The 15,507-nt window shown below is 51.1% G+C and overlaps 2 protein-coding genes across 4 annotated transcripts in view; both read left to right on the top strand.

The window, feature by feature from the left end:
* Window positions 1-15,507, top strand: part of LOC147094876 (F-box/LRR-repeat protein 19-like) — a 319,790-nt gene that overhangs the window by 143,763 nt on the left and 160,520 nt on the right. The gene's annotated exons all lie outside the window — the stretch shown is intronic.
* Window positions 1-15,507, top strand: part of LOC147094877 (branched-chain alpha-ketoacid dehydrogenase kinase-like) — a 49,730-nt gene that overhangs the window by 20,424 nt on the left and 13,799 nt on the right. The window contains exons 3-5 of the mRNA XM_085974489.1: window positions 3,028-3,138; window positions 12,655-12,702; window positions 15,304-15,423. Coding sequence (XP_085830615.1) covers window positions 3,028-3,138; window positions 12,655-12,702; window positions 15,304-15,423 — 279 coding nt within the window. The remainder of the gene's footprint in view (window positions 1-3,027; window positions 3,139-12,654; window positions 12,703-15,303; window positions 15,424-15,507) is intronic.

Genomic DNA, 15,507 nt, shown 5'->3' with positions numbered 1-15,507 from the left:
CGGTCCTCAGGGCGGATAGGGAGCTGGTGGTACGCTGATTTCGGGTCAATGGTCGAGAAGACGCGGTACTGCGCGATCTGGTTGACCATATCAGCTATGCGGGGGAGTGGCTAAGTGTCCAGCAGGGTGTAGCGATTTATTGTCTGGCTGTAGTCGATGACCAGGCGCTGCTTCTCGCCGGTCTTAACGACCACAACCTGGGCTCGCCAGGGGCTGGTGCTGCCCTCAATAATCCCCTCCTTCAGGAGCCGCTCCACTTCGGTTTTAATGAAAACCCTGTCCCCGGCACTGTATCGCCTGCTCTTTGTGGCGATGGGCTTACAGTCGGGGGTGAGGTTAGCAAACAGTGGGGGGGGGGGGGGGGGTGACTCTGAGTGTGGGGAGGTTGCACCTGGTGCGCGGCGGGCAGTTTGGAAGCTGCTGGCTGCGGACTGTGAGTGGGGGGAGGGGTCCACCGTACGCCATCGTAACACTTTTAAGGTGGCACTGAAAATCTAACCCCAGTAGAACGGCAGCGCAGAGGTGGGGCAGGACCAGAAGTTTAAAATGATCGTACACGGTCCCGTCTACTACGAGTGTCACCACGCAGTAGCCGCCAATGTCCACCGACTGGGACTCGGAGGCCATAGAAATCCGCTGGTGCGCAGGCAGGACTGGGAGAGAGCAACGCCGCACCGTGTCGGGGTGGATGAAGCTCTCCGTGCTCCCAGAGTCAAAAAGGCAGGTTGTTTCGTGACCATTTACCTTAATGTCCATTGTGGACCGGGCCAGTTGGTGCGGTCTCGCTTGGTCCAGCGTAACGGAGGCCAGCGTAGGGGTCGGTGTGTCGCTGCGGGTATCAGATGAGGCGGTGTTGGGGGCCTGCTGCGTCCTGGCTGGCGTCCAAGATGGCGGCGTCCATGATCTTCATGTGGCTGGAGGCGTCCAAAATGGCTGCTGTTCCGGTGGTTCGCACATGGCTGGGGAGGCCCAAGATGGCGGCCTGCACGGCCCACACGCGGCGCTGCTGGGGTTTGGGGTGGCTTTGGCCCTGCAGACGCTGGCGTAGTGTCCCTTCTTCCCGCAGCCCGAGCAGATCGCATTTTTCGCCGGGCAGCGCGCTCTGGGGTGTTTGGCCTGGCCACAGAAGTAGCATTTCTGGCCTTGGGACACTGCTGCTGTAGTTGGGCCGTTGCTGGGATGTGGCTGGGGTGGCACGGCGCTATGAGACAGTCCTACCGTGTCCCAGGCTGTCGTTCCCCGCGGCGTCCACGGTGCAGAGGAGTAGGCATCCATGCCCCGGTAGGCTGCGTCCAATGATAGTGCGAGTTCAGAGGCCTTGTTGAGGTCGAGGTCACTCTGCTCCAACAGTCGCTGTCGGGTGTAATTGGATCTGTGGCCCGCTACAAAAGCGTCCCGGATAAGTTCCTCTGTGTACACGGCGGCCTTTACATCCTTACAACCACAGGCCCGGCCAAGCACAGACAGTGCCTGAAGGTATTCCTCGGTCGATTCCCCAGGTTGTTGTTTACGCCTCCCCAGGAGGTGCCTGGCGTACACCTCGTTCACTGGGTGCGTGTACTGGTCCTTGAGGAGCTTGAGAGCAGCCGTGTACGAGGTCGCGTCCTGGATGACCGAGTACGCTCGGTGGTTCACTTTGGAGGTCAGGACATCCAGTTTGTCCTCATCCGATTTGACCGTTGCAGCGGAGGCGATCAGGAATCTTTCAAAGCACCTGAGCCAGTGAGCAAACTTGGTGGATGCGTCCGCCTCCCGATGGTCTAAGTCCAGGCATGCTGGTGTGAGGATCTTCTCCATTATAAAAAAATCTTGTTAATAAAATTGATGCGCGATCAATTACTCAAAAGACTGAGGTTAAGCGAGTAACTAACAGGCTTTTATTAACAAGAGAATGAAGGTGTGCCTCGAGTGGTCGACCAGTCCAGAATACAGAGGGACTGTGGAGCAGTCACGTTTATACCTGGACTCGTGGGAGGAGTCAGCCGAGGCATGTACAGACATGTACACAGTGGAATACAGACACCCACACAGGCAGGTATAACAGTGGTTTACCACAAGCGCTCCCTCAGAACTGCCCCTCCGACAGTGCAGCGCTCCCTCAGTACTGCCCCTCCGACAGTGCAGCGCTCCCTCAGTACTGCCCCTCCGACAGTGCGGCACTCCCTCAGTACTGCACCTCCGACAGTGCAGCGCTCCCTCCGACAGTGCAGCGCTCCCTCAGTACCGCCCCTCCGACAGTGCAGCGCTCCCTCAGTACCGCCCCTCCGACAGTGCGGCGCTCCCTCTGTACCGCCCCTCCGACAGTGCGGCGCGCTCCCTCAGTACCGCCCCTCCGACAGTGCGGCGCTCCCTCAGTACCGCCCCTCCGACAGTGCGGCGCTCCCTCAGTACCGCCCCTCCGACAGTGCGGCGCTCCCTCAGTACCGCCCCTCTGACAGTGCGGCGCTCCCTCAGTACCGCCCCTCCGACAGTGCGGCGCTCCCTCAGTACTGACCCTCCGACAGTGCGGCGCTCCCTCAGTACTGCCCTTTCCGACAGTGCGGCGCTCCCTCAGTACTGCCCCTCCGACAGTGCGGCGCTCCCTCAGTACTGACCCTCCGACAGTGCGGCGCTCCCTCAGTACTGCCCTTTCCGACAGTGCGGCGCTCCCTCAGTACTGCCCTCTCCGACAGTGCGGCTCTCCCTCAGTACTGCCCTCTCCGACAGTGCGGCTCTCCCTCAGTACTGCCCTCTCCGACAGTGCGGCGCTCCGTCAGTACTGCCCTCTCCGACAGGGCGGCGCTCCCTCAGTACTGCCCTCTCCGACAGTGCGGCTCTCCCTCAGTACTAGCCTCAGAGTGTCGGCCTGGATTATAGGAGGCTTGAGTCACTGGAATGTGCACGCTCAAACCCATGACCTTCTGACGCAGAGGCAATTGAGCCATGGGGAGAATGTCCTGCGTCTCTGGATGGATGGAAGTGAGATCGCCCTCTGAACCGGGGTTAGATTTGTCTTTAATTGTCTCCTATGCTTTCTTGGAAATGTAGAAAAGTTCCCGCTATCTTCTCAAGGAGCTTCCGGTACGCATCGCACATCGGATAAAGGGCATCCGCAACCTTCCTTTCATCCTGGGCTGTAACCCTACTATTCTTCAAGTGGTGAGTGTTACATACAACTATATAGTACGTACTGAGGGGCAACCTGACCGAAGTCTTTAATATTATGAAAGGGGCTCGATAGGGTAGTGGAAAAGAACGACTTGCTTTTCTATTTCATGACCTCAGGATGTCCCAAAGCGCTTTACAGCCAATGAAGTACAGGAAACTTTCTGGTATCCGGCACTGACGGGACCGAGCTGGTGCCATTAGATCAAAACTGCCGTAGAAACCAGCGCTAATGTTAAAACATACGGAGCTCAGAGCTCCGTGTGAAGCAACAAACCCTGTTGCTTAGCAACAGCTTCAAAACAGTCGGCGCAGCTTGCAAGCGTCTAGCTGAAGCTGTTGCTTAGCTACAGAGACGGTTGCAGAGCCAGGACTGGAGAAAAGAAGCAACGAAAAGAAAAAAAATTATCTGAACCGACTCCTGAATTTTGCCGGTAGATAGAGCTTTCCGGACATTTAACCTCCGGATAAACGAAAGTTTCCTGTACTTCTGAAGTGTAGTCACTGTTGCAATGTAGAAAACGCGGCAGCTAATTTGCGTACAGCAAGCTCCCACAAACAGCAACGTGATAACAACCAGATTGTCTGCTTTTAGTGTTGCCTCACAGCGCCAGGGACCCGGGTTCGAATCCGGCCTCGGGTGACTGTCTGTGTGGAGTTTGCACATTCTCCCCGTGTTTGCGTGGGTTTCCTCCGGGTGCTCCGGTTTCCTTCCACAGTCCAAAGATGTGCGGGTTAGAATGATTGGCTATGGTAAATTGACCCTTAGTGTTAGGGGGATTAAATACGTGGGGTTACGGGGATAGGGTGGGATATGTGTTGGTGTAGGGGTTACGGGGATCGGGTGGGATATGTGTCGGTGCAGGCTCGATGGGCCGAAATGGCCTCTATCTGCACTGTGGGGTTTCTGTGGTTGAGGGGTAAATATTGGCCCCAGGACGCGGCGGCTAGCTCCCCTGCTCTTATTCGAAATAGTGCCGTGGGATCTTTTCCGTCTGAGAGGGCAGACGGGGACTCGGTTTAACGTCTCATCCGAAAGACAACACCTCTGACAGTGCAGCGCTTCCTCGGTACTGCACTAGAGTGTCAGACTTCTGTGCTCAAGCCTCTGGAGTGGGACTCGAACCCACAACATTGAGAGAACGTAGAGAAGATATATCCACTTGTGGGAGAGACCAGAACCAGGGGCCATAAATATAAGATAGTCACTAATAAATCCAATAGGGAATTCAGGAGAAATGCCTTTACCCAGAGAGTGTTGAGAACGTGGAACTCGCTACCACAGGGAGTGGTTGAGGAGAATAGCAGAGATACAGTTAAGGAGAAGCTAGATAAACACATGGGGGAGAAAGGAATAGAAGGAGCACGGTGGCATAGTGGTTAGCACTGTTGCCTCACAGCGCCAGAAACCCGGGTTCGAATCCGGCCTCGGGCGACTGTCTGTGTGGAGTTTGCACATTCTCCCCGTGTTTGCGTGGGTTTTCTCCGGGCGCTCCGGTTTCCTCCCACAGTCCAAAGTTGTGCGGGTTAGGTTGATTGGCTATCATAAATTGACCCTTAGTGTTAGGGGGATTAAATACGTGGGGTTACGGGGATAGGGTGGGATATGTGTCGGGGTTACGGGGATCGGGTGGGATATGTGTCGGTGCAGGCTCGATGGGCCGAAATGGCCTCTATCTGCACTGTGGGGTTTCTGTGATTCTGTGATATGCTGATGGGGTGAGATGAAGAGGGCTGGGAGGAGGCTCGTGTGGAGCATAAACACCGGCATGGACCTGTTGGGCTGAATGGCCTGTTTCTGTGCTGTAAATACGTTGTAAGACTATGCAAGGACATTCGGCCCAACTGCTTTATGCTCCACATGAGCCTCCTCCATCCCTACTTCATCTCTTCTTCTTAGGCAGTCCCTCGGAACTGAGGATGACTTGCTTCCGCATTAAAAATGAGTTCGCAGGTGACTGCTGAGTCCAATGCCGGACCTACAGTCTCTGTCACAGGTGGGGCAGACGGTGGTTGAAGGGGCGGGTGGGCGGGGTTCTTGGGTTGACGTGCGCTGCCTGCGCTTGGCTTCCGCTTGCTCCCGGCGAAGCGACTCGAGGTGTTCGGCGCCTTCCCGGATGCTTCTCCTCCACTTTGTGTGGTCTTGGGCCAGGGATTCCCAGGTGTCGGTGGGGATGTTGCACTTTTTCAAGGAGGCTTCGAGGGTGTCCTTGAAGCGTTTCCTCTGCCCACCTGGGGCTCTCTTGCCGTGCCGGCGCTCCGAGTAGAGCGCTTGTTTTGGGAGTCTCGTATCGGGCATGCGGACAATGTGACCCATCCATCGGAGCTGATCGAGCGTGGTCAAAGCTTCGATGCTGGGGATGTTGGCCTGAGCAAGAACACTGACGTTGGTGCACCTATCCTGCCAATGGATTTGCAGGATCTTGCGGAGGCAGCGTTGGTGGTACCTCTCCAGTGCTTTGAGGTGCCTGCTGTACATGGTCCATGTCTTTGAGGCATACAGCAGGGCAGGTATCACTGCTGCTCTGTAGACCATGAGCTTAGTGCCGGGTTTGAGGTCCTGGTCTTCAAACACTCTCTTCCTCAGGCGACCGAAGGCTGCACTGGCACACTGAAGGCGGTGTTGGACTTCGTTATCGACTTCTGCCTTGTCAGTAGGCTCCCGAGGTATGGAAAGTGGTCCACATTGTCCAAGGCCTTGTCGTGGATTTTGATAATCGGGGGGCAGTACTGTGTGCGTTGGTAGAGGACCTTTGTCTTACGGATGTTTAGTGGAAGGCCCATGCTCTCGTACGCTTCGGTGAAGGTGTTGACGATGGTTTGGAGTTCGACCTTTGAGCGCAGACGCAAGCGTTGTCTGCTTACTGTAATTCGACGACAGGATGGGACAACCTTGGATCTAGACTGGAGGCGACGGAGGTTGAACAGTTTCCCGTTCTGTAAATTAGCTCCACTCCAGCGGGGAGTTTACTGAGGGTGAGATGGAGCATTGCAGCAAGGAAGATCGAGTAGAGCGTTGGTGTGAAGCACCTTGGGACATTTTACTACATTAAAGGCGCTGTATGAATACAAGTTGTTGTTGGGAGACAAATAGTCTTCCGACCCGTCCTTTATTAAGAACATAAGAAATAGGAGCAGGAGTAGGCCAATTGGCCCCTCGAGCCTGCTCCGCCATTCAATAAGATCATGGCTGATCTGATCCTAACCGCCAATCTACTATCACTGAACCATCTCCTGAATCTAACAGAATTAGACACACGAAATAGGAGCAGGATCAGGCTACACGGCCCCTGGGCCCGCTCCGCTACCCACAGGGCCATGACCTATCCGAACCTAGACTCATGTCCAAATTCCTGCCCGCTCCCCGTAACCCTTAATTCCCTTTTCTTCTAGGAAACTGTCTATTTCTGTTTTAAATTTATGTAATGATGTAGCTTCGACAGCTTTTGGGGCAGCATATTCCATGGACCTACCACCCTCTGAGTGAAGTAGTTCCTCCTCATCTCAGTTATTCTAAGACTATGCCCCCTAGTTCTAGTTTCACCCATCATCTGGAACATCCTCCCTGCATCCACCCGATCCAACCCCTTCATAATCTTATATGTTTCAATAAGATCGCCTCTCATTCTTCTGAACTCCAATGAGTAGAGTCCCAATCTACTCAACCTCTCCTCATATGTCCATCCCCTCATCCCCGGGATTAATCGAGTGAACCTTCTTTGTACTGACTCGAGAGCAAGTATGTCCTTTCTTAAGTATGGACACCAAAACTGTATGCAGTATTCCAGGTGCGGTCTCACCAATACCTTGTACAACTGAAGCAATACCTCCCTATTTTTATATTCCATCCCCCTAGCAATGAAAGCCAACATTCCATTGGCCTTCTTAATCACTTGCTGCACCTGCATACTAACCTTTTGAGTTTCGTGCACCAGGACCCCCAGATCCCTTTGTACTTCAGTACTTTCCAGTTTCTTGCCATTAAGATAATAACTTGCTCTACGATTTTTCCTGCCAAAGTGCATAACCTCACACTTTCCAGTATTGTATTCCATCTGCCAAATCTCTGCCCACTTACTTAGCCTGTCTATGTCCCCTTGCAGGTTTTTTATGTCCTCCTCACTCACTACTTTCCCTCCCATCTTAGTATCGTCTGCAAACTTTGATGTGTTACACTCGGTCCCCTCCTCCAAATCGTTAATATAGATTGTAAAGAGTTGGGGATCCAGCACTGACCCCTGCGGAACACCACTGGTTACTGATTGCCAGTCTGAGAATGAACCATTTATCCCAATTCTCTGCCTTCTGTTAGATAGCCAATCCTCTATCCATGCCAGAATATTACCCCCAATCCCGTGATTTTTTATCTTAAGCAATAATCTTTTGTGTGGCACCTTGTCAAATGCCTTTTGGAAGTCTAAATACACTACGTCCACTGGTCCACCTTTATCCACCCTATATGTTACTTCCTCAAAGAACTCCAGCAAATTTGTCAAACATGACTTCCCCTTCATAAAACCATGCTGACTTTGTCTTATTAAATTATGATTATCCAAATGTCCTGTTACTGTCTCCTTAATAATGGACTCCAAAATTTTACCTACCACAGATGTTAGGCTAACCGGTCTATAGTTTCCAGCCTTCTGTCTGCTGCCCTTTTTAAATAAGGGTGTTACATTAGCAGTTTTCCAGTCTGCCGGGACCTTTGCTGAGTCCAGGGAGTTTTGGAAGATTATTACCAATGCATCCACAATCCCTACCGCCACTTCCCTCAAGACCCTAGGATGTAAGCCATCAGGTCCAGGTGATTTATCTGCCTTGAGTCCCATTATTTTACCGAGTACCACTTCCTTAGTGATTTTGATCGTGTTTATCTCCTCCCCCCCTATAGCCCCCTGCTTGTCAAGTGTTGGGATATTCTTGGTGTCCTCTACTGTAAAGACTGATACAAAATATTCATTCAGTGTTTTTGCCATCTCCATATTTCCCACCATTAATTTCCCGGTCTCATCCTCTAAGGGACCAACATTTACTTTAGCCACCCTTTTTCTTTTTATATAACTATAAAAACTCTTACTATCTGTCTTTATATTTTTTGCTAATTTACTTTCATAATCTATCTTCCCTTTCTTAATCAATCTTTTTGTTATTTTTTGCTGTCTTTTAAAGTTTTCCCAATCCTTTATCCTCCCACTAGATTTGGCTACCTTATATGCCCTTGTTTTTAGTCGAATACTATCCTTAATTTCTTTACTTAGCCACGGATAGCTGTCTTTTCTTTTACACCCTTTTTTTCTCAGTGGAATATACTTTTTTTGGAAGTTGTAAAATAACTCCTTAAATGTACACCACTGATCATGTATCGTCTTATCCTTTAACCTATTTTCCCAATCCACTTTACTCAATTCCGCTCTCATACCTTCATAGTCTCCTTTATTCAAGCTTAGCACGCTTGTTTGAGATACAACCTCCTCACCCTCTAACTGAATATGGAATTCAACCATGTTATGGTCACTCATTCCAAGGGGATCCTTTACTAGGACATTTTTAATTAATCCTGTCTCGTTACACAGGACCAGATCTAAGGTTGCTTGCCCCCTGGTTGGTTCAGTTACATACTGCTCAAGAAACCCATCCCTAATACACTCAATGAACTCATCCTCAAGGCAGCCCTGCCCAATTTGATTTGTCCAATTAATATGATAGTTAAAATCCCCCATAATTATAGATGTTCCCTTATTACAAGCCTCAACTATTTCCTGATTGATACTCCGTCCAACCGAGTTGCGACTGTTCGGAGGCCTATATACTACGCCCACTCGTGTTTTTTTCCCCTTATTATTCCTTATCTCCACCCAAACTGTTTCATTATCCTGATCTTTTGACCCAATATCATTTCTCTGTATTACAGTGATTCCTTCCTTTATTAACATAGCCACCCCACCTCCCCTTCCTTCCTGCCTGTCCTTCCTGATCGTTAAATAACCTGGTATGTTTAATTCCCAGGCATTGTCACCCTGTAGCCATATTTCTGTAATGGCCACAAGATCATACCCATATGTAGCTATTTGTGCCTTTAACTCGTCTATTTTGTTACGAATGCTACGTGCATTCAGATAGAGAACTTTCAAATATGTTTTGTGACACTTAGTTCCTGCTTTTGCCCTTTTTTATTACTTTACCTTTTACTCCACACCTTCTGCCCCTTCCTGACACGCTCTGGTTTTTAATTTCCCCACTGCTACCTAAGTCTTTGACCTTCTCTGTTGTCATTTTTATTATTTGTTCTCTAGGAAGCTCCCCCCCACTAGTTAGTTTAAAGCCCTCTCTACAGCCCTAGTTATATGATCCGCCAGGACTCTAGTCCCAGCACTGGCCAAGTGAAGCCCGTCCCAACGGAACAGCTCCCTCCTGTCCCAGTACTGGTGCCAGTGTCCCAGGAAGCAAAGCCCATTTCTCCCACACCAGTCTTTGAGCCACGCATTTAACTCTCTTATTTTATTTGTCCTAGCCAAATTCGCTCGTGGCTCAGGTAATAATCCAGAGATTATTACCCTTGTGGTTCTGCTTTTTAATTTGGCCCCTAGCTGCTCAAACTCCCTCAGCAGAACCTCCTTCCTTGTCCTATCTATGTCGTTGGTACCAACATGGACCACGACAACTGGATCCTCCCCCTCCCACTCCAAGTTTCTATCCAGCCCAGAGGAGATGTCCTTAACCCTGGCACCGGGCAGGCAACACAGCCTTCGGGACTCTCGCTCTCGGCTGCAGAGAACTCTATCTATTCCCCCTAATAATACTATCCCCTACCACTACAACATTTCTATTTACTCCCCCCTCTTGAATGGCCCCCCTCTCCACGGTGCTGTGGCCAGGTTGCTCATCCTCCCTGCAGCCCCTGCTTCCGTCCCCACAGGGAGTAAGAAGCTTGAACCTGTTGGACAAGAGCAAGGGCTGCGGCTCCTCCAACACTACCTTCTGGATCCCCGTACCTGCCTCACTCGTAGTCACACCGTCCTGTCCCTGACCATGGGCTACATCTGAATTAATTAACTTCATAGGTGTGACCACCTCCTGATACAGAGTCCAGGTACTTCTCCCCCTCCCTGATGTGTCGCAGTATCTGAAGCTCAGACTCCAGCTCATCAACACGGAGCTGGAGATCCTGTAGCAGCAGACACTTGTCACAGATATAATCACCGTTAGCCTCAATGGGGTCTACCGGCTCCCACATCTCGCAACAGTAACACATCATCTGCTCCATTCTATGTAATTAATTATAAAAAAAATTATTTAATTAATTGGATTTAAATTAAATCAATCCCTCTAAATTACACCAGTTTAATGGTTAACCAACTGTCTCCCTTACAGCACAGACCCTAGAAAAAAAACGCCGAATTTAAGCTTGTAATAAAAAGAAGAAATACTCACCAACCAATCCAACCAACCACTTACCTGCTTCCTGGTGACGTCACTCTTGGATTATTTTTTACCTCTCTCCTCTGCTGTTGATTTGGTATGCCTCTGGTCGCTGCCGGGTTATAGCTCCTCCTCCTGACCTCGCTGCTCACTCCTAGGTCCGATGCTGTACTTGGGCCTCTGGTCGCTGCCGGGTTATAGCTCCTCCTCCTGACCTCGCTGCTCACTCCTAGGTCCGATGCTGTACTTGGGCCTCTGGTCGCTGCCGGGTTATAGCTCCTCCTCCTGACCTCGCTGCTCACTCCTAGGTCCGATGCTGTACTCGGGCCTCTGGTCGCTGCCGGGTTATAGCTCCTCCTCCTGACCTCGCTGCTCACTCCTAGGTCCGATGCTGTACTCGGGCCTCTGGTCGCTGCCGGGTTATAGCTCCTCCTGACCTCGCTGCTCACTCCTAGGTCTGATGCTGTACTCGGGCCTCTGGTCGCTGCCGGGTTATAGCTCCTCCTCCTGACCTCGCTGCTCACTCCTAGGTCCGATGCTGTACTCGGGCCTCTGGTCGCTGCCGGGTTATAGCTCCTCCTCCTGACCTCACTGCTCACTCCTAGGTCCGATGCTGTACTCGGGCCTCTGGACGCTGCCGGGTTATAGCTCCTCCTCCTGACCTCGCTGCTCACTCCTAGGTCAGATGCTGTACTCTGGTCGCTGCCGGGTTATAGCTCCTCCTCCTGACCTCGCTGCTCACTCCTAAGTCCGATGCTGTACTCGGGCCTCTGGTCGCTGCCGGGTTATAGCTCCTCCTCCTGACCTCGCTGCTCACTCCTAGGTCCGATTCTGTGTGTGCCAAGGATAGACCCACCAACTTATCAAAAGTTACACTGATCGAAATGCCTCCTCTTGGATACGGGAGCCCAAAGCACCAGAGTGTGCATTCAGCTTAGCCCCCAGCTGGGAGCACTGAATGAAAACCATTACGATGATAGCAAAATACTGCAGATGCTGGAAATCCGAAATAACAACAGAAAATGCTGGAAAAACTCAGCAAGCCAAGCAACATCCATGGAGAGAAAATAGAGTCGACGTTTCGGGTCAAACCCTTTTTCAAAACTGGAAAGGAAATGAAATAGATCGAAAGGCCGGGCTGGGAGAGAACAAAAGAAGTGAAGAGACATTAAGAGGTATTCAAAACCAGACGAGATGGTGATGGGACTAGAGACAAAAGACGGCTCTAGATTAGGTGTGAAGTGTTCTGGCAGAATGGGAGACAGCTGCTATGTGGGAGAGAAAAAAAAAAGGGGGGGCGGGGGGAAAGGGCCAAAACAAAGATGTGGATAAAATATAAGCAAAAATGTAATGGGGCCGAGGTTATGATCTGAAATTGTTGAACTCGATGTTGAGTCCGGAAGGCTGTAAAGTGCCTAATTGGAAGATGAGGTGCTGTTCCTCGAGTTTACGTTGAGCTTCCGTGGAACAATGCAGGAGCCCGAGTACAGGAAACTTTTGATTTACCGGCACCTAAATAACCGGAAATCTCGGTTAACCGGCAAAATTCAGGAGTAGGTTCAGGTAACTTTTATTACTTGCCTTCCTCCATTTGTTGCAGTGCAAGGGTGTGGCTGCAGCTGTTGCTAAGCTACAGAGACGCTTGCAACTTGTGGCCATTGTTCTGAAGCTGTTGCTAAGCAACAGGGTTTGTTGCTTTATACGGAGCTCTCGGCTCTCCCTATCTTTTATTATAGCTTTCGGTTATCCGGAATTTTTGATGAACCGGCACCACGTCGGTCCCGTCCGTGCCGGATTAAAAAAAAGTTTCCTGTACATTGAAAACCATTGTTGGCCGTTTAGTTGTCGGGAAGCTGTATTCACCAAAAGTCTCCATTGGAGTTTTTAAGATGAAGATTGATGGATTTTTGTTGGGTAAGGCTATCAAGAGACATGGAGCACAGGTGGGTAAATGGAGTCAAGGTACCGATCAGCCACGATCTGACTGAATGGTAGAACAGGCTCAAGGGCTGAATGGCCTCCTGTTCCTGCGTATCAACTCGCGCCTCCTCGTGTTAATTTGTGCCTGACTTGTGTCTCCTCCTCTTACAGCACGAGTTGTACATTCGCGCCTTCCAGAAGCTCAGTGACTTTCCTCCGGTGAGTAAGGAGTCGCGATCCAGCAGCGTTGGCAGATCCCCTGCGGCATTGCTCGTGGTGCGCATGGGGTGGCAGAAACAAAGTGTGGCCCATCCAGCGAGTGCTCAATACACGCACGACTTGTAATATATTTCTAGCCGGTATCCCGTGGCATTGCTCCCGGTGTTTCCACATGTACGCTGATGACACCCAGCTCTACCTCTTCTCTCAACCCCTCCACGGTCTCTTAACTTGTCAGACTGCTTGTCCGACATACAGTTCTGGATGAGCAGAGATTTTCTCCGATTAAATATTGGGAAGACCGAAGCCATTGTTTTTGGTCCCCGCCACAAACTCCGTTCCCGAGCCACGGACTCCATCCTTCTCCTTAACATCGGTCTGAGGCTGAACCACACTCTTCGCAACCTGGGTGTCATATTTGACCCTGAAATGAGCTTCCGACCACACATCCGCAGCATACCAAAGACCGCCTATTTCCACCTCCGTAAAATCGCCCGTCTCCGCCCTTGCCTCTCTCCTCCTTTAAGACGCTCCTTAAAACTTAATTGAAACTTATAAAATTCTAACAGGACTAGACCGACTAGATGCAGGAAGGATGTTCCCGATGGCCGGGGAGTCCAGACCAGGGGTCACAGTCTAAGGATAAGGGGTAAGCCATTTAGGACAGAGATGAGGAGGAATTTCTTCACCCAGAGAGTGGTGAACCTGTGGAATTCTCAACCACACAAGGCAGTGGAGGCCAATTCATTAAATATATTCAAGAATGAGTTGAATATATTTCTTAAGGTTAAAGGGATCAAGGGATATGGGGAGAAAGCAGGGACAGGGTACTGAGTTTGGATGATCAGTCATGATCGCATTGAACGGCGGAGCAGGCTCGAGGGGCCGAATGGCCTACTCCTCCTCCTATCTTCTATGTTTCTAAAACCTACCTCTGACCAAGGTTTTGGCCACCTGCTCTAATTTCTCCGTATGTGGCTCGGTGTCAAATTTTTTTGTCTTGTAACACTCCTGCGACACGCCTTGGGACGTTTTACTACGTTAAAGGCGCTATATAAATACAAGTAGTTGTTGTTGCTTGTACGTTCTTTTATGGCAGCAGCTAAGTGTGATGGGGAAAGTGTGACAGGAAGTAGGTGTGACACGCTTGAAAGTGCCCTGATGTGGAGTGTACACACTCGTTGCAGGGACACTTGCCCGAACCCACCCAGAGTCGAGTCTCTGCCTGCCCAATAAGGAGTGTCCTAACCACCAGCTTAAACCTCCACTCCCTCCGCCACCGGCGCACCGTGGCTGCAGTGCGTGCTGTCTACTCGCCAAGGCTTCTTCGACAGAACCTCCCAAACCTGCGACCTCCCATCACCTAGAGGGGCAAGGGCAGCAGGCGCGCAGGAACACCACCACCTGCAAGCTCCCCCTTCCGAGTCTCGCGCACACCATCCCGACTTGGACATGTGCCGGCCCTTCCGTCACCGTCGCTGGGTCAAAACCCTGGAACTCCCGACCTGAACAGCACTGTGGGAACATCTTCACCACACTGACTGCAGCGGTTCAAGAAGGTGGCCCACCGCCACCTACTCAAGGGCACGCTAGTCAGCGGCCCTTGTGCTACAGTGATACATAGAAACATAGAAGATAGGCGCAGGAGTAGGCAATTCGGCCCCTCGAGCCTGCTCCACCATTCAATGAGATCATGGCTGATCCTGCTTTCTCCCCATATCCCTTGATCCCTTTAGCCTTAAGAAATATATCTAACTCCTTCTTGAATATATTTAATGAATTGGCCTCAACTGCCTTGTGTGGTAGAGAATTCCACAGGTTCACCACTCTCTGGGTGAAGAAATTCCTCCTCATCTCTGTCCTAAATGGCTTACCCCTTATCCTTAGACTGTGACCCCTGGTTCTGGACTCCCCGCCATCGGGAACATCCTTCCTGCATCTAGTCTGTCTAGTCCTGTCAGAATTTTATAAGTTTCAATGAGATCCCTTCTCATTCTTCTAAACTCCAGTGAGTTTAAGCCCAATCGACCCAATCTCTCCTCATACGTCAGTCCTGCCATCCCAGGTATCAGTCTGGTGAATCTTCGCTGCACTCCTTCCATGGCAAGAACATCCTTCCTCAGATAAGGCGACCAAAATTGCACACAATATAAAATGGCGTCAACCTGACTTGGACAAACACAGCCGGGATCAGTTTTAAAAAGTGACCATGAAGCTGTCAGATTGTTTTATATTTTTTAAAAACCCATCTGGTTCACTGACGTCCCTTATAGAGAAGGAAACCTGTCCTTACTCGGTCTGGTTCTACACATGACTCCAGCCCGCACACCCAAAGCGGGTTGATTTTTAAATGCCCTTTGAAGTGAGCCAAGCGAGCCCCTCGGTCGTATCAGAACCAGGGGTTCAAGAGGAAGGCCCACCACCACCCAACTTTCCCGGTGAGGTACACACACACACACACACACACACACACACACACACACACACACACACACACAGACACCTACGTTAGCTGATCTCACGCCGTGTGGGTACTGAGGGGCGATGAATGTGTTTGTGCGCGGCCGCTGACTCCCGACTCGCGGGTCTTTCTTGTCCCAGATCAAGAACAGCGAGGTAGAGGGGCAGTACTGCCGGCTTCTGCAGCAGCTCCTCGACGACCACAAGGACGTTGTCACTCTACTGGCCGAGGGCTTCCGAGAGAGCCGCAAGCACGTCAAGGTGAGCTCGCGGGTGACGTCCGCAGGAAAGGCCCAGGCTCCATCCCCGGCCTAGTGCTGAGTTAGCCTGATCCCTCACACCCGC

Source organism: Somniosus microcephalus, unplaced genomic scaffold (assembly GCF_052327205.1).
Source record: "Somniosus microcephalus isolate GS21.2 unplaced genomic scaffold, FLI_Smic_1.0 unresolved_chr1, whole genome shotgun sequence".
Classification (NCBI taxonomy): Eukaryota; Metazoa; Chordata; class Chondrichthyes; order Squaliformes; family Somniosidae; genus Somniosus; species Somniosus microcephalus.
Note: the sequence above shows the minus strand (reverse complement) of the source record. Positions and strands in the feature narration are given on the sequence as shown.